Consider the following 22,832-nt stretch of genomic DNA (forward strand, 5'->3'; position numbering starts at 1 on the left):
TATTTATCTCCCGCTGCACACTTTGGGTTCTTAAATGATCACACACCGCCGCACTGAATTGGATGCTCGCAAATTTCCAATCTCTAAATGTCAGTCAAATAGTAACAGACGATATGCAATGATGTTGAAGGTTGACAAGATTGACAAAGGCAATAACATCAGTGACAGGAAACTACCACAGCACACTTAGGACTGAGAAAGGCCTTAACTGAACCCACTCCAGTATATTTCATTTGCATTGCAAATGAATCAAGAAGGTTCACACTAAAAAACAGCAATAAAAAGGTATGTGTGGTGGATTACAAATAAAGGATCCAGGGAAGGGTACACACGCAGGAGAGTAGAGAGGAGGCATTGTAGTGGTAGTGAGAGTGAAAGTCGTCATAAAACAGAACTGTGCCACCCAGCGACCACATCAAGGCTTCTTCTTAATGACAGGCTTAGAGAACACATGGCCGACTGAATGGTGGCGTGTGCGAGTGTGTTTGTGCGGAACACATCTGTACTGTTCTGTCAACGGGCAAGTTAACCATGGACTATTACGCTCAGCATAGACACATGTTAAGGACATTATGCTTACCACACAGCAGCACTCAACAGACGACCAATGTATGCTGTGGATTTGGAGTCTTCCGCAGTTTTTCTCCATTGCCAGAAATTGTACAATACTAACAAGTTTTATCCATGAAAAATATGTTTTCTGGCCGAGTGGTTAGCGCGCAGACCTCACAGCTAGAAGACCAGGGTTCAATTCCACCCTCGGCCATCTCTGTGTGGAGTTTGCATGTTCTCCGGGTTTTCTCCGGGTACTCCGGTTTCCTCCCACATTCTACATGCTAGGTTAATTGGCAACTCCAAATTGTCCATAGGTATGAATGTGAGTGTGAATGGTTGTTTGTCTATATGTGCCCTGTGATTGGCTGGCGACCCGAAGACAGCTCGGATAGGCTCCCCCGACCCTCATGAGGAAAAGCGGTAGAAAAAGAATGAATGAAATATGTTTTCTTGGACATGCATAACCTTCTACATGTTACACTCCTCCATGCTTTTCCACTAAAATCACTTAGAATAAAGATGGTATCTGCGAAACATGCGAAAGGATCTTCTCCTATGAAATAGACAGTGATAACTAAGCAATGCAGTGGTCTGTTCATAAAACAAATACCCACTTCTGGCAGGCTTGGGAACCTGCTACATGTCTCAGACATGACTTTATGACTTCCCACCAGTCTCGGATGAAGCATTAACCTTTCTCAAGTCGATAGAAATAAAAATAAATAGAAACTATTTGGAAAACAAGAACCAATGTGACAGGATGAACATTATTATCGCTCTTAATGAAAGATGCCCTAGAGACAATCCAGTCAAATTCCAAGAAAAATAGCTTGCAGGGTAAAAACAACAAAAACAACACGCCCGACCCGAACAAAGAAACCAGGTAGTGGTGAAGTGATGGACGCACTCAAATCCAGGAAAGAAAACCCCTGATCATTTTTACAAACACCTTTTAAGCGAGAGAGAGAGAAAAAAAGGAAAGCCCGACCACAAAAGAGAGTCTGTACTTAAGCTGTTTCTGTTTAGAGGTCTAGCCAGGACGGATCCACTGAGAGCACAGTCAAATGGAAAGAGAGGCGGATAGAAGAGCTTTATTTCGTGAACAAACTTTATGTAGTCCCTGTTCAGCATTAGGATATAAAAGAAGTATGGATGATGATTACAGTTTTTCGGAAATTTGTTTTAGCGGGTCGACAACTCTGGCAAAGGTTAGCCTTCACAAGTCAATCTCAATCGAGCAAGCTAGTTGGCAAAAAGACAAGGTACAGTATTGTAATGATGAGGCATTGCAAAAGGAATTCAACACCGGTTTGTGCCTGGGGCCAATTATCAAACTGCTGAAACTAAAACTAATAGTAGTATTGCAATAATATATTCATAATTAGGGTAAGACTGTTACAAAGACAGAAACGGGAGCAGATTTTAGTTTACTGAGATAATTGTGGTTCTTTGCACAAGGATTTCCCTGCATGACTGCCAGGATTGTGTAGTTGGAATGTCGGTCCAACACAAAATCTTTTAGTCTATCAGAAGATGGGGGAAATTTTCAAAGCATGCATCCAAAACAGAAACATTGGCTTTGTCGTAATCACATTAGCAAGTTTGTTTAGGTCATGTCGGAGGAAAAACCACTTAGGACCATAGCAGAGGGGGGGGGGGGGTAACTCCATTCCTGATGTCTTTGCTGTGAACACGCTTTGCAGTCAGAACCACGGAGAAAGTAAAAATCACAGAAATGTGGCCTTGACAAGAACAAGTCGAGGCATCCTAGTGCGCCGATAACAAACTACACGTAAAATGAAGCCAGGTTGCTCTAATTCAGTAGTCTAGATTCCCTTTCTACCAATGTAAACCTGGTGCAGAGCTGGTACTGAAGATTGTACTCTACAAAAACAGTAACCAATGCCAGCTGGCGTGGCGAAGTTCTAGGTCGTTGGTCAAATGAATCAGTCTTTTCGATCGTTGGATAGCACTGCTCACCTGTCATTAAGTGGGCAATCAGTGGACCCAGGTTCAAGCCCCTAGAGCAGGGGTCTCAAATACACGGCCCGTGGGCCAAATGTGGCCCGCAGGACACTAGTTTGAGGCCCCCGCCTTGAAAAAAATTACGTTTGAGAAAAAATTATTACGTTTGATTAATGTTCATGTTAAAGGTTAAATAACTGTTAATAGTTATCCTCCCTATCCGTGTGGAAGTGGTAAGTTTTGGGCTATTTAAGTTTAAAGGAAATAACTTGAAGGCTACCGTTTAGGTCGCTAGCTCTCTAGTTTGCGAGTTAGCATGTGTCTCAAGACCCTGCAGTTGCGCAATAAGTTGTAAATAAAGAGTATAAATGTGACTATAGTCGTGTTTTGTCATGTCTACAGGGCTCTAATAATGCTTTGTTCATTTTAATCTGAAAAAAATAATGTCTACCCACCAACTATATGTGGTTTTTATTATTTGCCGTGATTGATTGATTTTCCCTCATTCTTGATTTGTTTATTCATTTTCATCTTATTTTGTGAAGAAAAATAAAAAGTAAGATATTTGAGAACAGTGGAATGTTTTATCAGAGCTTTTCTTGGAGAAAATTGGAACCAAAGCGAAGTTTTTAAAAAATTTTTGTTTTTAATAAATTATTGTAATAAATAAAGACCCCAGCCCTAGAGGATGTAAGGTCGGGTTGTGAGGGTGACCACTGTTACAAGTGAAATCGGAAATGTATTTTGTTTTCAGGACAGTCGTTGAGAACAATGTGGTTTTATAAAGCATGTATTTGTCCCCGTCCAAGAGCAACAGGTAATGTTATGATCATACTGTTGGAAAAATTGAGTATCAAAACAATGACACAACCGCGGCACACACAGAGCAGGAAACCATTACTAAAAAATGCAGATAGACCAATTTATTTTCTTTTCTCTCCAATTCAGTTCAATTGGAACCGTCATCATTTTTTATTTTATTTTATGTGTACCAGGAGCCGTTAGTTTCCAATGGCATTCCCATCCCATATAAAACATATCGGTCATCTACTGCCTTTTTTCTCAGCTCAAACTGCTGATCGCAGAAACTACTGTTCCCCACAATGATATTGGTCATAAATCCTTTCCAAAAAGCCCAACAAAAACTGAAACATATGAAAACCGGAGTGGTTTTTCCCCATACAAAATTATGTCAATTGAATTCATCCAGCTGCACAGCCACCATGTGGTTAGCACACAGGCCTCACAGCTAGGAGACCCAAGTTCAAGTCCACCCTCGGCCACCTCCGTGTGGAGCATGTTCTCTCCGTGCATGCGTGGGTTTTCTCCGGGTACTCCGGTTTCCTCCCACATTCCAAAAACATGCTAGGTTAATTGGCGACTCCAAATTGTCTATAGGTATGAATGTGAGTGTGAATGGTTGTTTGTCTATATGTGCCCTGTGATTGGCTGGCAGCCAGTCCATGGCGTACCCCGCCTTCCGCCCGAAGACAGCTGGGATAGGCTCCAGCACCCCCGTGACACCCCCGTGAGGATAAGCAGTAGAAAATGAATGAATGAAGCTGTGTCATGTGTTGCAGCTCCAGACTATACTGGTTTTTTGGCGACCAGTCCAGGGTGTACCCCGCCTCTCGCTTGAAGACAGCTGGGATAGGCTCCAGCATACCCATCACCCTTGTGAGGATAAGCGGTAGAAAATGAATGAACGAATGAATGACATTTCAGACATCCACAAATATGAACAAAAAACACGCTTTATAGGGAATAACTGTATGTTTACATGGTATAACAATGTGAAATACAAAAAATGATGATTGGAAGGGGCAAATGAACATTTAACATATGTTTTACTGAACTGCATCTCCCTTTAACTGTTGTTAACTGTTGCCTTACAGCCTGCATTAACTCAGAACCTTTACATTACAGTCCTATTAAAACAGACGCTACCTTTGCGTTTTGTGATGAAGTCTACTTTTCACTTTCTTTATCAAAGTTCTAGCACTTTCTTTGGCATCACGGTGGGTTATTTTGCAGTGGAAGAAATAGTTGTGCGTCGGTGGTGTGCGTTCTAGGAACAAATTAACCAAACAGTAAAGACGATTAAATGATTCTCTGGTCTGGAATCTGTCTATAGTGTCCTGACTCAAATCTGTTTATAGTGTCCTGACTCAAAGAACCACTATCTATTCTTCCCTGAGATTGAGACTCAAATAGTATTAAAAACAGCAACCATTCCTGGCTAAAAACCTCTCTTTCACTTGTGTTAACAGTCTTATGGTGACATGGGTGCCCCACCATGGTGATGGTGGTTTTACCAGCCCTTCCCTCAACGTGTCAGTGTTTCCAGATGGTCTCACAAGACTTGAGGCAGAGATTAGATCATGCTTATTCTTCAACAATTACGGTTTTCCACATGAAAAGGTGCAGCCAAAGCCCCGATGTTCCTTCTCTGTACGCCTCTTACATTGTTTACTCTCTGCCTTTAATGGCCTCCTCAAGGCTACCTCCTCTTCAAATAAACACCAGCGTGAATTACCTGAGCTCCTCTTTTTCTGTAGCAATGCTTGGCATGCATGTATATTTGCTTTGTATGTTTGCTGAAGGAGAATCTCACATTAAGGGCAGGAACCAAGAAGAATGAAAGCTCAAGGAGAGATGCTTGTGACAAACCAATCAGCTGGTAGCACTTTTGATGAATAACAGTAGATCAGTGCCATTGGTACGTAGGAAAAGGTCTAAGGAAAAAAAGCACTCAGTAGTTAATTTCTAAAAAGGATTTTAATTATCTCCAAATTCATGTGTCCATGTTTCTAATAAGTTTTAATTTACACTTAGCTACAGGCTTGTGTGGCTCCAGATGGGTTACATAAGTAACCATAGTATTTCCTCTTCATGTGTAGGCATCAGGTGTGAAGTAGGTTCAGGTGCCGAATGAGTAGGGGGGGCAGTCCTGGGAGAACCATCACACGTTCAAAGTGTTTGTTGTTGCTCGGCCGGATTCTATGGGGTGCATGGGTTTATGCATGGAGGCACACCCAAAAACATACTTCACACACTTGACTCCAACAGACTTACAGACAGCCACCGGGGAGTTAGGCTTAGTCTTTCTGATGTAAAGCTCTGAAACTAACTTGGGGGGGGCATCACGGGAGCAGCAAACGGCTGTCAGTCAATCAATATGGTTTTGTTATTTTTCTTGATGAATTAACGGCTATTTTACAGTGATTGACATTATAATATCAAACTCCTGGGCGCAAATTCAAAGCACTAAAATGAATCTCACATTCCATTCACAGTTTCATACAGCAAAAATTGCCTTATTAAAAAAACAAAAAACTATTTACATAATGCTACTTTAGAGGTCGGCTGATTTTGTCATTATTTTTCCCTGCCAAGAAAGTTGTGACAGAACTATTGTGTTTGCCAACTTTTATGTTTGTTTTTTTTTGCTTTGTCTGTCTGCAAGATGAAGCAATGTCTGACAAAATTGGTGTTGGGGTGTAGTTTATCCACCACGGACTGAATTGCACAAGTTTGTGCTAAATCCGTTTCATTTCACAAAAACGACATATTTTACTCTGGCTTTTGGGTTTTGGAGAGGTATGCAGCCTTCTAGGTGCTATTGTTTTAATGTGAAACTGCCTTTTATGATTCACAACCCCAGGCTTTGTTTTTGGGTGGTCTGGCCCATTAATGTCAGTATCACAGTGAAACTTTGGCTTTAAATTCATTCAAAACAAGTTCATGGATAATTTTCTTTTGATAGTCCACGGTCAAGGTTACTGAAACACACACAAAAAAATGATTTGAGAATTCCAAAATGTCCAAAGGCCATGTGGCCTGAGGGTGCTCAGACAAGAATGTGAGGTGCATTCACAGACATTCATTCATTCATTTTCTACCGCTTATCCTCACGAGGGTCGCCTGTGTGCTGGAGCCGATCCCAGCTGTCTTCTCTTCCTGGACTGGTCGCCAGCCAATCACAGGGCACATATAGACAAACAACCATTCACACTCACATTCATACCTATGGACAATTTTAAGTCACCAACCTAGCATGTTTTTGGAATGTGGGAGGAAACCGGAGTACCTGGAGAAAACCCACGCATGCATGGGGAGAACATGCAAACTCCACACAGAGATGGCCGAGGGTGGAACTGAACTCAGGTGTCCTAGCTGTGAGGCCGTGGATTCACAGACATTTCAATTCATTAATCGAAAATGGCTCTGTGACCCACTTTTGAGTCTTGAATTCACCTGGAATTCGGTACTTAAACTGCTGTCCAACATCACACTCACATTCATACCTATGGAAATTTGGAGTCACCAATTAACCTAGCATGTTTTTGGGAGGAAACCGGAGTACCCGGAAAAACTCCACACAGAGATGCCCAAGGGGGGAATCAAACCCAGCTGTGTAGCCTGCTCTCTAACCACTTGTCCACTCATCCAAACGGGGCAAAAAAGTCCAACATTCAGGCCAACTGCAGTCGTGGAACTAAGTATGCTGTGGAAACAGAAGTACTTGCTAGCCTCTACAGAATTACTGTAACGTTATTGCCTTAGCACTGTTTTGTTTTGTAGGCTTTCAAAATCAACACACAACTGCCACCGAAAGTAATGTAATGAACATGTGCCACTCTAATTAGCAAATCTAAACAAAAGATGGAATTTCATCAACTTCTTTCCTCTTAATTTGTTCCATATTTTGTACCGGCCACTGGGGAGTGAAGGGAAAAAAAACTGTTTTCTACATCTTATGAAATTTATGCATAGAAGCTGCCAAAAAGATTTCTAATGAGTTTGAAATCACAGACAAGCGAGTGGTGCGCTGACGGTTGACAGCATAATGAGCATTTTGCCCTCGGAAATGACGCCTGTGAAATGGAGCTGGCCGACCTGATGGAACACCACCAAATTAAAGAAAAATTGAACGTGTCATTAAGAGTATATTTTAAATTGTCGGGTCAAACATGCGTCCTGGATTAATGATCATTACTATATATAATTATGAATATAATTAAAAAATAATGCTCAATTAATTAAGTTAATTATGTCCCGATCTTCAGGATCTGCGGTTGATCCACTGTATTTTCAAGATCGGCTTCCGCCACGAGATTGGACTGATCTGCTTGCCGTACAATATTCGGAAGTATGGGCCACACAACAATACAAGTCGGTGCAGTAATGCAAAGAAGAAGAAGAAAATGCGACACCACCATACAGACATGTCTGCGGTATACCAACATTGGATATTCGGCTCCATAGCTACAGCAGTAGTTGCCCCTCGCTGTGCCCGGACTGCTGTGTCATGGTGCGGGGAGCTCGCACAGGAAGTGCTGGTTGTTTACTCTAGGGACCGTCAAATTACTAGCGTTGAAGAGGGTTTAAGAAAAAATGCGATATTTTAAATAACACCATAAATTGATCTACAACCATGTCTAAATGATCTGTCTTACATTAATTATTATTATGTATTTTGTGTGCCCATTTTTTCCCAATTGTTTTTCCCACTGACCTGACTTCCAGAGGTTTGCTCCAAAAGCAAAACAATATTGCTGGTCATGCTGTGTAATAAATTCCGCAATACTTTGGTTGCACTATTTGTACTGCTTTGAAGAGTTGTTTTCATAACTACTAAATTCGGATTGGAAGCCAAAAAATATGTATCAGGACATCCCTTGAGCTAAAATTGGCCGTATTGAAGAAACATGATAATGAAACTTTAAAAAAAAAAAAAAGGCAAAAAACGAGAAATTGAGACACCCATAAAACTGTTTGATACACAACTCCAAGCCCTCCAAGTATGACGATGATAGCAAAGTTGCCAACAGTGTCGGAGAAAGTCAGATACAACTTTCACTTTTGCTCTGCCTCGTGTAACTATGGTGCGTTCAAGGACCGCTAAACAAAGTGCAGCATCTCAAGGTTTGGCGGAAGAAACAGTGACGCACAAAGACAAATATATGTAGAAATTGAGGGCCGGTACCTGTATTATCTTGTATTTATAAATGATTAGGATCCATTTTAAATCCCAGTGGATCCCAGCATTAGTGTCTGGTTCCCACCCATCATCAACTCTTAGCATGGACAAATGAGTGCTGGATTTCTTCAGGAGGAAAAACTAATTAGACCAGCCTGATTAAAATGGTTTATAAGTGCAGCCACACAGAGCAAACAAGGACTTTTATATATGGGGGTGTACTTTACAGTCTGAGACGGTATTCCATACTGTGATTCACACTGGGAACAGACCCCCACCCACTCCTGCAACGCCATATATTCACTCTGTTATTTCAGCGAACAAAAGCTGGGCTCTCGAGGCCATGGGTGGATCCATGAAAAGAAGAAAGGAGTCCTGCTCCTGGTCCTGCTGAATGGGGCCCTTTCACACTTAGAGAGGCCTGTTTACTCTCCCTCGATAATGGCTCTAATTTTCTGATCATTATTGAGTAATTCCATCCTCCCCCACACCCAGCGCTTAACGCTTTCTCCCCATCACTCACGGACACCTTGTTCACATCTCGCAAGGGCCCAAAATATACCCGGCCTTCACTTCCTGGAAATCCATCAAGTACTTATTTCCTATTTCTGTACATTCTTGTAAACATGTAGAAATACAGCTGCAGTCACTATTTTTGGGCCTTCAAGGGTATATTTAATGTTCTTGTCACACCGTGCATTGTCAGTGAGATTTAAAAACAAGAATTGGGTGCAAAAGTTGGATTCATATCAACTGGACAGGTTCAAAATGTCCACAAAATAGTTTTACAATTAAAAAAAATGTGAATTACAAAAGAAATTGATCAAGCTACATTTTGGATTCCATCTACTTTGTGCATGATGCTGCCACCACTAGCTGCCCATGATGATGTAAAACTTGCTGTGCACAGTGATACTGGTGTTCCAGCAGTCTGCATTTCATAGCAGAGTGAAGCCTAGGTGGTTCCTGGGTTGTTTCTCAACATCCATCCATCCATTTTCTTCCGCTTATCCGGGTCTGGGTTGCGGAGGCAGCAATCTCAATAGGGAAGCCCAGACTTCCCGGTCCCCGGCCACCTCCTCCAGCTCCACGGGGAGGATACTAAAGCGTTCCCAGGGCAGCTGAGACATAATCCCTCCAGCGTGTCCTAGGTCTGCCCCGGGGCCTTTTCCCGGTTCAACATTCCCCCCCCAAAAAAGTGTATTTCATTTGGGGGTGACGGTTTGGGTCATCTTTCAGATCGTGGCATAGCAGTGCTACATTCAGTGAACTTGTAAAAAAAATGCATAAAAAATTAAAAAGACGAATCCAACTTGTGGAAATCAACAAGTCTCCTGCTTAGATTTTCCAAAGAGAAACTCCATGCTGAATAGAGTCAAATAGAGTGAGGGAGGAATGTTCGAACCACGATGTAGTGAAGAATGACTACATGTCCAATGTCTGTCACAATGTCCCGGCAATGGTGACGATGTTCCCTACCACTCACCTACAGTCAATAGCCACGTTTTTCCTCTTTCCGAATTGAATATTTCCAAATGACTTTTCCGAAAACAATGATATACATGGAAAGGAATATTCCAATTTCTTGTCTATTGTATATTCCAATCTCTGGTCTTTAGATTCTGTTCTGTTCTGTTGATGGCGGTAATGCACACCGAAAGCTGCTTGCCAACCGTCAATAAACAACAGAAGAAGAAAAACACAATGAAGAACAACAACTTTCCGTTTGAGTGGGTACAAGATACCTCCATCGGATTGGGGAAAGGAATATTCCACCCCTGTGAATACGATTTTATGTTCATTCGGATTGGCACTTTTCTTTGGGAATGAAGTGTATACAAAAGTTAAATTCTTTTCATTTGAGCAAATAAACCGAATGTAATTGGAATATTTGGGTCCATGTATACGTGGCTAGTGAGTATGGAGCCTAATAAGAACAAGTGGAATTACAAATGTATTGATAAGTTTAATAATGGTGCCACCATGTTGTGTATTTGTCAGGAAAATAATTGCACGGGCAACACAGTAGGGATGTATGACGACATTGTATCATCATTCCTTCCAAGAAAAAGAACCCAAAATGACATTCATGCCCATGAGTGTAAGACTCTTTTCTCTCTTCTGACTGTAATGCTTTAGCCTCCATTTTGTTTTGGACCTGAATGCACCCAAGCACCATGACACTGCAATTGGATAAAAAACAAAGCTGAATGGGGGTCGGCCAATTTTGTGTCATTAGGATTCTTCTTGGTTTTTATATGCAAGAATTCTAATAATAAAACGATGTAAGAACTTTTGTCTCGTTCCTCATGTGTGAGGGCATCCATACGCGTGATCGTAAAGTGGGGAGACAGGCGATGTGCAAGAGGAGAAAAGTCTAGAGCGGACGCAAGTGTTAAAATGAGAGAAAGCGAGTGAGAGAGAGGGAGAGAGAGAGAAAGGATCAGAAGGACAGAAGTTGGCAGAGACTGTGTGTCGGTTTGAAAAAGCTGGCATCTTCTAAACGGAGCTGCAGCTTCGGGTGCCAAATGCTGCCTAGCAGCCCCACTAGCCTGAATATCTGCCCTCCCTCTCCCTTTGTTTTCAGTGTGGCATTCTGCATCAGCTTTATTCCAAGCTTTTCTTCTTCTTCTTTACCATATATCAGCACTCGGCATCGTACTAAATGCAATGACGGGCATTTATTGCCATCAAGAGAAAATATGCCATTCATCATTGTTATTTATTCTAAGGATTATGGTGTATTTTGTTTGTTAGTATTGCTTTTAAAGAGAATACGTCCATGCTGGGTAATGTTACAGTGCCATTTTCTTGATGCAAAGCCACATCCCAAAATAAAAGGGCGGTCCTCCAAAGAGGGGCGAGACTGGTCAAACGGCCCAGAAAAGACACTCGTCTTCGCTTACAACAAGCGGACAGACTGATTTTAGGCCTGGCGCCTGGACAGAGAAAGAGCAGACCAGTCATGCAAATTTACACAGATTTCCCCACGGTTTTGTTGCTCTTAAAACTCCATATTAGTCCAATAAATGCAGAAGTCTCAAATAATAACACAACATAATTACCCTATGTATTTTATTGAATGTGTTAACCATGCTCATTAATGTAATACACAGACTGCTGTTAACCATTAGCCCCATTTGCTAACTGAGGGGGAAAAAAAAACAAAACAGAGATAGCGCTTCTTAATAGTGAAGATGCAGCATAACGTATTCATTAACCTTAATTATACAAATAATTAAAAATCACTGTACAGTGAAATTAGCAAATAAAGGTAATCCAATAATCATTTTCTGCTACAAGGGGTTTTTCTATTTGTAAAGCTAAAACCTGACCTTTGTTTCAAAATTAAATTAAATGTAATCAAACACACAGCATTACGTGTAACGTGTTCTCTTTTATTCACTAAACTGGATAATTACAGCATGTGGAGCAGGATGGACCGCTACTGGTGTATAGAACCGTCAGACATGCGATATAAGTGCTATTCCACCGAATCGGTGCCATTTGTACCCCAGGAAATGTAAAAAATATCAATAAAATGTGTCCTGCATATTGATTTCATTACATATTTAATCAATAATTTTTTTTAAGTTACATGTAAACTACCTTGAACACAGGAAAAAAGACATTTGTTGCCGATCCCTGATTCCTAAAGTTATATTTCACCATGAAATATAATTTAAATTCAGAAATGTTTTTTTTTCTTATTTAGAAAACTTTATTGAATTTTAGGCACTTTAGTTGTGCCTCAGTCCTGGTACCTTAACACAGGTGTGTCCAAAGTGTGTGCCGAGGGCTTTTTACGACCCTAGGCACAGTGAGAAATAAAATTAAACCAAAAAATGCAGCAAAAATGGGGAGAATTACGCACAAAAACAATTGAAATCTTGATGCTAATAATTCACAGTAAAAACAAAAGCTTTTTATATGATATAAATCAGAAGTCTGCAACAATAAATTCATTTATTTTATATCCAATTTGCCAGTTCTGGGCTAAAAACTCACTCCTGTTACTAAATGAGTCACATTGGCTTAAAAAATTGTTAATAAAGTTGTCCAAAATGGACCCATACACATTTGAGTGGTTCAATTTGTGTATTATAATATTTAGAGGTGAAAAAAGACGAGCATTTTTGTTTATTTTAAAAGCAAATGGCCGAAGTTCAGTGGAAGTTAACCGTTCTTTCTTTCCACTGATTCATGTGTAAGCTCCATCATAGTGGAATCATCTGTTTACCAGCACTTCCTTACACTCCGCACACTCCACTCTTCCTTTCTCTCACCCTCCCTCTACAACACGGAGACACACGCGCTGGAAAAACCGCAGGCTCTGTAAAACTGCCAAATCCAGGACCCCCTGTGCCACAGTGCTTCCAGAACCCCAACAGTGTCCAAGTCCCACCAACGCCATTGAGTTTATTGGTGTCATCAATCCAAATGACGACGCCCATGACTGTTTCAGTATAATGTGACGGACCAGAAGCGTTATATAGTCGGCTCCTATGGCGCCAACACTCCCGGGTTACGCACCCATGCTAGAACACTGGAGGACAACTTTGTTCTCCGTCCAAAAAAAATCTCCGCTCTGCACAAAACCACCAAGAAAAAGAATATTTTTCCTTTCTCATCATTACATGGAAATATTCCGAAAACTGATCCGAAAAACCATAGAACCTTATCTACGTTTTGGCTGAGGATACATGCAAGGCTTTGGTTTCTCAATCTGGTCTTCCTCTTTTTGTGGATTAAAGATGAGTCCTGATGTCTTAATGAATATATGAATATCTTGAAGGATGTTTTTGGGATGTAGCCCCGGCACCTCTTTGGTTTGAATGGACATCGCAGCTGAACTCCGAAACATCTTTTTATCATAATGAAAGCCGTATGAGACAGCCTGGACTCTAAACATGACTAATGCTGGAACTCTGCGGATGAGTAAGAATGACAAATACCAAACACTTTGCTCGGAGAACATGACCTGATCTCAGCCTCTGGGTGGATGCGGGTCCAGAACGGAGCCCAAGTGGTGAGCCAAACATTAGTTTCCATAAAAGTGTTCAAAGAGAAACCCCCCCCCCCCCTCAATCCCCTCTTCTCGCATGCCCTACACTTCACACACATTGCAGAGCCATTATTTATCGTTTTCAGATGCAGAATCACAGAGGCGAAAATAAATCAGCAGCACACGACAATATATGAATTCATCATAAAAAGGGGGGGGTAAGGTTGCAGAACTGCAGTAGACTGTTTCGAACCGCTGAGCCTACTAAGTCATGGACTGAGTCTTTGACTGGGCAAATGCAGAGATGGATAATAAACAGAAGAGGGAGTATCTGCCGTTCTGTCAATCACAGCACTTGAAAGCAGACTCGCACCCCCCCGCAGCTGGCGACAGTGAGACAGGATCTCCGAAACACTCACAGGGTAAGGGGGGCGGGGAAGGGGCTGTGGTCCAATCATCAGGCCTGGCAACTGACTCCCTGGAACGGAGAGGCTAAGAATAAAAGTGTAAAAGTGCCACCCTAAAGGTTAACGTGAACACACGCTCTGTTTGTCTTATGTAAACTCCAGTTAAACCCCCCCCCGCCTCCGGACTGATGAGCTCAATAGCACATTTCAACAAAAACAAGCAGGACGCGCGTGTAGTTTGAGTCACTTTCTGCTCCAGTTGTTTTGTGCAAGGTGCAAGACAGACGGTGCTTATGGAAAAAGAAAGATCTGGAGAGGGAGCACTCATGCAGCGTGTAGTGTTCCTCGCAAATTAAAAAATAAAATCTATGCTTCAATGCTTACATATGTATGAAAAAGCATGCTATTCCAGCATATGCATGGGGGCTGACTGGCTGCCGGATTCTGGCACTGGGTAAATAAAGGCTTTACTCCGAGGGGGCACCAGGCTGCGCCGGGAGCTAATCTGAGACGCAGTTCACCACAGCACATTGTGGAACAGGAAGAGGCGCTCGCGGAGGCCCGGCAAACTCAAGCAGTGTAACACACTGGGCTGAAAAGAGCCTGGCATGGGGTTCTCCATCACAGAGGAAGGTTGCACCTCCCTGCCAAGCAGAGAATTAAGGCCCTGCAACTGGAGGCCAGTCAGCAGTAAATGAAACCAGGATAATAATAAAAGGGAAGTGAGTGTGCGTCTTTGTGTATGTATACAATACATATGCACATCTGAGTGTGTATATTATATAATATTGTAATAGTATTATTGTATTGTAACATCGCATCCTTGTTTTTGTAATATAAAATATAGTAATCGTACAGTACACTCATAAATACAATATATAATATAATGCAACATAAAATATATTTATAATATGATAAATAAAAATCATAACTGCATTAATTCATAAAAATAAAAATCATAACTGCATTAATTCATATTATTCATTTCAATAACGCTAAAGCTATTTTATTTCTGAAGACCAAAAACAAATATTTTTTTATTATTATTTTTGCATGACCATCAATAGTTTAGCTAATTTTGTTTTCGATATTTGTGTGCATGTTGATGTCGCGCTATGAAATTTACTGGTTGTAGGAGGTAGTTTTTTTTTATTAAATGAATGTGTATGTATTTATATTTGGACACATAGTAGAGACACAAAGTGAAGGACAGACTAACATGGCATCAAATCATATTCTTACAATACAATATAACAAATCATATTCTTACAATACAATATAAGTCATTGTTTTTATTATCTGACCGGCAAAAGAGGCTGTTTGGGACTGAAGAAGAGCTGCTGTGTGTGTGTGTGTGTGTGTGTGTGTTGGCTGTAAGAGGAAAGAAAGCTGAGCTGGATGCATTCAGGCTGAGGCTGCAGACAGACAGACTCTCCCTGCCTCCTAAACTACCTGGGATCAGGCCAGCTGTCACAACGTTCTCTAGACCACTACACACACACACACACACACACACACACACGCGCACACGTAGAGACGCAAATAAAAAAAGAAAGCTGCACGCATCGCACTGCTACTGATACACAGCAATCTCATAAAAACATTCACATGGATTACAGACAAATGACATACTGCTGCACACACACACACACACACACACACATTCACCCATACGCACGTCCACCACGCACACACACACACACACACACAGATAAACAGGTCTGCAGATGCTCGTGTTTACAGATGGTGCTGGGAAACATGCACATTTGGATTTAGACAAATTTGCGGGCAAATACTTGAACAAATATACCACAGCAAACATGTCTCTAGGTAAACACAGGTTTTAATCCTTACTGTCAAATTCTCACAATCTCTTCAAACTGGAAATAAATATCAACCTAAGGAGCACTTTGAAGCTGACGTGGTTGCTAGTTTGCTGGGTGTTAGCGAACGAAGGTCATGTGTTTGCTGTATAGGGAGCACATACCTGGTGTGTGGACAAAGTAGGCCAGGTAGAGGTCCAGCTCCTTGACCGTCACTCCAATGTGGTGCGGCTGGACACACAGGCCATGGTTGGAGCACTGGGGCGACTTGACCAGCCGCTCCCCGTCCGTGCTCTCTAACGGGCTGCCCTTGAAGAGGATGACCATCACCAGATCCAGCCGCCACACCTTGTCGGCCTGACGGAGGCAGTCGATACGTCGGATCTTGCCTTTCTGGTCGGGGTTGGACAGCACACAGCACGGCGGCTTCTTCCCTGTGATGGTGAGCACAAAGTCCTCCCGGAACTCGGGTCGGATGTCCTTGCGGAGCTTGGCGAGGAGGCGCGAGGCCCATTTCTGCTTGATCTCTGGCTTCTCCCCCAGCAGCTCGTCCTTCACCGCGCGCTCCTCATCCTTGGTCATCCTCTTTTCATGCTTCTTGAAGTACTTGCGTTTACGGGCCTGCAGGTTGAACCAGGTGTACGAGAAGGCACGGACATGGGGGAGAAGGGCCTCAATGAAGGGATGAAATTCATCCTGGTGAAAGAGAGGGAAACGGTTTCAATGCACAAATTGAGGGAGGAAACGTGTGCATAAATATTTAACAATGCATCAAAATAAATGACTACATCACTACAAAGTCAAATTATTTTAATAAAATGGAAGCAAAACAGCATCTCTGGAAAATATGTCTCCATTTATACAAATAATAAAAGACAGCAAATGGAAAAGCTGAAGCAGTGTGCACAAGTTATTCGGCTGTACCATAATACCTTCACTACATATCTCTGGGCAACAAAGCCCAGATCTCGCCATAGCGTTCCTGTGCCAGGGTTGCCACACACCGGTCGCTCACCATCGCCAAGCTTTGCCGCCACAAGACCACTGCTGAAATGTGCCGCTAAAAGATCAGCCATACCACTTCCTGTCTCTGCGCTATCATGCAAAAAAAAAGGAGACTTCCAAGCAGACTCACATTTCCACAACACACTGAAAGCAGACAGAACAGCACACAGCTAGAAGAAGACAGACAGCCTGGTAGTTACCATTTTGCACTCTCATCATAAATTTGGCACAGCTTTTAAAGTGAAAAAAAAAATCTCTTGCAACAGTTTTTTTTTCCTCCTGTGCTCCCAAATGTAAAGCAAGTGCTGGTTTGGCAAAGATTGGAGAATTAATGGAGAGAGAGCAAAAAAAAATGAGGGGATGTCAAAAATAATTTGAGTTTAAAACCCCCAAAAATGTTCAGGTTTCACCGCAATAAGCAGAAAATGTCAAAAAGGATTGTCCAGTAAAAATAGAATTATTAACAGTAAAAAAAAAAGAAGAGAGATGATGCACTTGAAAATTAAACCATCCTTGGTGCATCCAAAAAAGTTAAAAAAAAAACCCTTGAATAAAAAAATCCTTGGCAAGGAGTAATTGGTAGTGGTGTCTGTTCTGATCCCAGGGCCCGGTGCAAGGTTCACACACACACACACACACACACGCACACACACATGCACAGAGAGGCAGGGGGGCAGAGCACAGAATAGAGGTGGGGGGGCGGGGGTGGGGGAATAGAGAGCCGAATCAATGTTGGACGAGCGCATACGACCGCTGGCAAAGCCGAGTGCCGCTTCTTTTTTCCCCCCCTTTTCTCTCCAACTCTCTCTCTTTCTCTTTCTGTTCTCTCGTTCGCTGTCTCTCGTCCTCGCCGCGCTCCTTCCCCAACCATTGCTTGAGCCTTTGCCAGCACGAGTAAGGCCCACCTATTTGGCAACGCGGCGCCTGGAAGCCCAGCCAATACGTTAGCTTCAAGAGCTGAAAGGGAGGGAAGAGAGACGGAGGGAGAGCGGGGAGGTGGGTGACGAGTAGGAGGAGGAGGAGGAAGGGTTGGTGGTGGCAATGAGAGGTGGAGGGGTTGGGGGGGGATTGTGCAGCCTTGTCCGACGCCGCACAATTTGCCAAATTGACAAGTTCCACTCTGACACGAAGACAAAGTTCAGGGGAGTAAGTCTTACCCTATACCAACCCCCCCCATCCCCTGCAGCCTTCAGCCTGTCTCCATCTTTAGCATGGCCACCATCGCCTCTTCCCCCCCCTTACGCTTCTCTGTCTCTAAGCCCGCTGCACCGCTTGCATAATGCCACCTTGGCAGAGGATGGCACAGCGACGGACGCACAGCTTCAGAATCCCTCCAGACCAGCACCACCCGCATCTGCTCATCGGTTTACCACAGCAAACAAAGAGGGGGAAACAAACCCACTGCGCACACACCAGACGCATACGCATGAATGGCGAGATGATTCCGAGGCACCGATACAAACTGGGGGGGCACAAACACACACACACACACACACACTAAAATGCAGATACGGTTACCAATTTTTGAGAGGAGGGCAACAAGGAAGGGGAAAACAAAATTGCCTCAGCTGTTTCAACACAAGATAAATGCTCAGCAGAGTGTGATGTGTTACCGATGAATTCCAAAAAAAAATTACACGCATCCTCCGAAAACTCTCACGACGATTTCAGGCGAAACGGTCTTCCGTCATTGATGGGCACACACCTGCACTGCTCGGAGATATTCCCATGCAAACAAATAAGACACTTTAAGACAAATAAGGGAAAGACCCAAGCACCTACTGCTAATGCACTGAATCGTTGCTATCAATCAAGCGTGGTGCTGTCACCATTCACCTGGAGATTTTTATATATAAATATGGAAAATGGCTGCACGGCCAATGAGTGGTTAGCGCTCAAGCCTCACAGCTAGGAGACCCGACTTCAATTCCACCCTCAGCCATCTCTGTGTGGAGTTTGCATGTTCTCCCCGTGCATGCGTGGGTTTTCTCCGGGTACTCCGGTTTCCTCCCACATTCCAAAAACATGCTAGGTTAATTGGCCACTCCAAATTGTCCATAGGTATGAATGTGAGTGTGAATGGTTGTTTGTCTATATGTGCCCTGTGATTGGCTGGCAATCAGTCCAGGGTGTACCCCGCCTCTCGCCTGAAGACAGCTGGGATAGACTCCATAGATCCTCATAGACCCTTGTGAGGATAAGCAGTAAAAAATGAATGAATGAATGAATGAATTTGGGAAATTTACAGGAAATGACTTAAAATGGAGAGCAATTTGTGAAGAATGGCAACATTTGAGAAGGGAAACTGTAAAGTCTGGTCCCAAACAGAAAAAGCCAAACCAGTGGCGCCCGCAGTGTGGCTGCTTTGTTTAGTTTTTTTTTCTAAAAATACAACCCAAAAAAACCAGCAAAAATGGGGGCAAAAAAAGGCAAGTATATTACTAGAAAAGTCAAGAATATTAGACACTTATCTTTTTTTTTTACATTAGCATATAAAGAAATAAAAAAAATTGAAGTCAAAATATTATGGCAATACAGCCCAACTATTTTGGAAAAAAATGAAAATATTTGTAAATATAAAAAAACATTAAAAAATTGGCAAATGAGCAAAAAAAAGTGTATTATAAAAAAAACTTTAAAGCTGAGATGCACATCTGCAGTTCATGGGTTGGTTTGCAAAATTTTCCCTGCATGGGCGGCAAATGTTTGGACACCCCTGGGCTGCCCCATTCAATAGCTGGCATACCATAGACCGCTGGAGCCAATTATTAAAACAAATCTGCCATTCCAAATGATTTCATACCGCCCACAAACCTCAGAGTTTCATTTTCATTCGATTCCGCCGAGGTCACATGCCGGGGCTTGCATCAAGCTTAAAATTCTCATTTAATCAAAGCAAATTTGCATGAAGCAAACACAGGCTGACACATGGACCACACCAGCCAACATTGTCCCACCAATAAAAACCTCCGGTCTTATTACAAACAGCGGAACACTTCCCGGAGCTTCATCACAGGGAACGTGGAGCCAATACGGGGCCTGATGGAGTACCGACTCTCACTCCTCACACCTCCGTATTCATCCTCGCCTCGCCTCGGGTCTCAGCTCATCTGACCGATGCCAAGTTAGATAAAGCAACAAAAGAAGCCAATAAAAGGAAAAATAAATGATTCACAAGTCTCATTGTGCTCGTTTAGAGAGGTGGCTTCATCGTTAAATATATCATTTTCTTGTTGCCGCCACCTGCAGAACAAATATCCGGAAACTCAACAGCATGAGATAAACTGGCAGTTGAATGTGATACCTTTCAAACAAAATGAAGGCTTTCTGGGCGACCCTGCCAAAAATGCAAATAAACCACCATTGAAATGTCACTAAAAATGTGACTTCAAGGGTGTTCAGTCATTCTCCTTAGCTATGCTATTTCCCTGACAACACGGCGTATATATGTATCATTCCAGGAATAACTCCTTACGCTTTAAAATGCCAAATCTTGTGGGAGGAAGGCGACAAAGTGGAACCCTCCGTGGGTGAGCAGCAGTGGATGTGCTTTACATGCAGACCCACTTACTAAATGCATAGAGCCGCTCCATAGGGTTCTGGAGCCAACATAAACAACACACAGAAGGTGGCTTCAGGTTAATCCCTTTACCTGGAAATTAAATTAGGACAAATGGACTCGCACTTCAGCTTGAATTGGGATTTATCATCAGTTCCAAGCAGTCTGTGGTTTTACCATTAGGAATAAAGACGGCGGAAATAACAAATGTAACATCAGCATCGAGGTTGATATTTTTCAATTTTCGATTTTAAATATTGTTGTACAGTTTCGTTTTTGCTTATTGTCTTGCACTGATTACTATATTTTACTCAAATTATTATATAATTGTTATTTAGTTGCTATTGTTACATTGTCTTATGTTGTTACGTGTGTTGCTAATTATATTACATTTTATTGCCTGATATATGTATTTTGCTTCATTGTAAGCATAAATTCATTCAATAATCTGGAAAACATTGTAAAAAGAATTGGTATCATTATCATACCTGTATGCCCTTGCAGTTACTTGGTATCGATCGATACAAAAACTTGTATCATATTGTTCTACCCACTTTGACCCAGTGCGGTAGGACTTCCGGGTTGGATTTTAACGGTAAAGTATTTAAAGACATACACGTCGCCAGGAATATTTAACTATGAAGGGAAAGTTATTAAAGACTGGCAAAATAATACATATAACTTACTTCCTGCTTGTGCGCGTGAATATCCCAAAACCCGCCCCAAAAATCTGTTTTTTTTTGTATTTTTTAGTTTTTTTTAAAGAGACACCCACCTCGCAATTGTTTCCCCTCGCCACCCATTTGTGCATCTTTAAAAACCCTTCCGTCAATTCGACGTGACGCACATGTAAATGCCGCTAATTTGCGTGGCAGGAAAATGAACCGCACGTTTCGGGGTGTCACGTTGAATGTGCGCTCATTCAAGTCCACAAAGCGGGCCCACGGAGCAGACTGCGCAGCCCCCCAGAAAACCTGCATGGATGTGCGCTACATCGCTGTGATGTCTTGAACGTCACACACATTTTTTTAATCGCATTTATCTGATCATTTTGGAGTTGTTTTTTTTTTTTTTGCTGGATTCCAAGCGTCCACGGAGACAGACAAAAAGACATGAAGTGATTTATTTTAATTCTCCGCACGTCTGAACGAGACGGCGGACCTGCCAACTTCAGATTAACTCTTTCACTGTGGAGGGGAACACTGTCTTAAATCTGGCTTGATTCTGTTAAAATGTTTGTTTTTTTATGCATACATTACATTTTTTTCCTTGTTTGGTTAAAACAGTTGGTTTATTTCTTCCCCATAAAATTATTAAGAATTGAGGTTATTTAGTAGCCATTTAGATTATTCAGATTAGCACTTAAGATATTGGATTTATTGAGAAGAAGGTTATTTTATTTTATATACATCAGGGGTGTCCAAAATGTGGCTCAGGGCCATTTTTGTCCCACAGCTAATTTTTATTGGTTCTCAACATATTAAAAATAAAATATATTATGAATATATATTATTAATATATTATTAAAAATATTATTAATGATATATAATAATAATATATAATATTAGATATTAAAGATGTATGTGTTCTGTTCAGTGCTTGAATTTTTAGACACCTGTTTTTTGAAATAAACAGTTTTATTTTGAATGTCAGCATTAAAAGTGAAGATCATCAAAATCAAGGATCTCCATAGTGCGACCCAGGGGCCATTTGCGGGACACAGCTTTATTTTTATTGGCCCTGATGGCATATTATAGACCCAAAATTGAAATATGCAACATGATATGGAGGAGGAAGTTACCACACTAACAATAATAATAATAGGACTTTATTCCTAAACCGTACATTTTAGCCACTTTTCCATTCATAAAGTGGGGGAAAAAAGTATCTTCTTGTCTCAGTGTAAACCCTTGTTCTGTCTTTCCTTGTGGTACCTGACCTCGCTGCATCTCATTAGACCAATTAAAACGGTCTGCATCACCTGAGGCCCAGCCGCCAGCCGCCCAGCCCTTCATTAGTGCGGCTCTGTGCTGGTGGGACTCTGCTGTGCCCTCTCCTGCCCAGCTGAGTGTCCCTGACCCTGGACGGAAGCTGATATCCAGTCCCCTTGACCTGAGCTCATCTGACTGAGAGCCAGTATCCAGGAAGTCGGCTTGAGTGCGAGTAGTGTAATAAACTATTGAGATTGTTGTCTTTGCCAGTTAGTGGTAAACACTGCTAGTGTGGTGTTTCCTTGATGCAGTGCAGTGCAGAGTGCTGTGTAATCAGGGCCAGTGGTAACACACACAGTTACCACTCTGGTTAGTCATCACACGTTCACATTTTGAATTAGTAGGGGGGGGGGGGGGTCACCCAGAACAACCCACACTCTTTATCGCTGCGGCAAGCAAGCGTTGCATTCAGATCCTGAATGACTTGTACTCATCGAAGTTCAAAAAACCCGCACCTTGCTATGTGTGAAAAATCTGTAAGCAATTTGCGGCGGCTTCCTGCTAACTTTGCCCAGGGTGGTCCACCGTCCAACCGACTG

General features: G+C 42.2%; 1 protein-coding gene across 20 annotated transcripts in view; it reads right to left on the bottom strand.

Annotated features, from left to right (window-relative positions):
• Positions 1–22,832, bottom strand: part of nfixb (nuclear factor I/Xb) — a 169,832-nt gene that overhangs the window by 96,132 nt on the left and 50,868 nt on the right. For 15 of the 20 annotated variants that reach the window (XM_078797252.1, XM_078797250.1, XM_058049564.2 and 12 more), the window contains one exon: positions 15,903–16,434. In XM_078797252.1, coding sequence (XP_078653378.1) covers positions 15,903–16,434 — 532 coding nt within the window. Of the gene's footprint in view, positions 1–15,902; positions 16,435–16,670; positions 16,899–16,943; positions 17,015–22,832 lie in introns of those variants that run through there. The other 5 variants (XM_078797253.1, XM_058049551.2, XM_058049561.2 and 2 more) reach the window with 4 other exon arrangements.

This window comes from Doryrhamphus excisus, linkage group LG16, assembly GCF_037039965.1.
Source record: "Doryrhamphus excisus strain RoL-2023G ecotype Guam linkage group LG16, RoL_Dexc_Guam_v1.1, whole genome shotgun sequence".
Lineage (NCBI taxonomy): Eukaryota > Metazoa > Chordata > Actinopteri > Syngnathiformes > Syngnathidae > Doryrhamphus > Doryrhamphus excisus.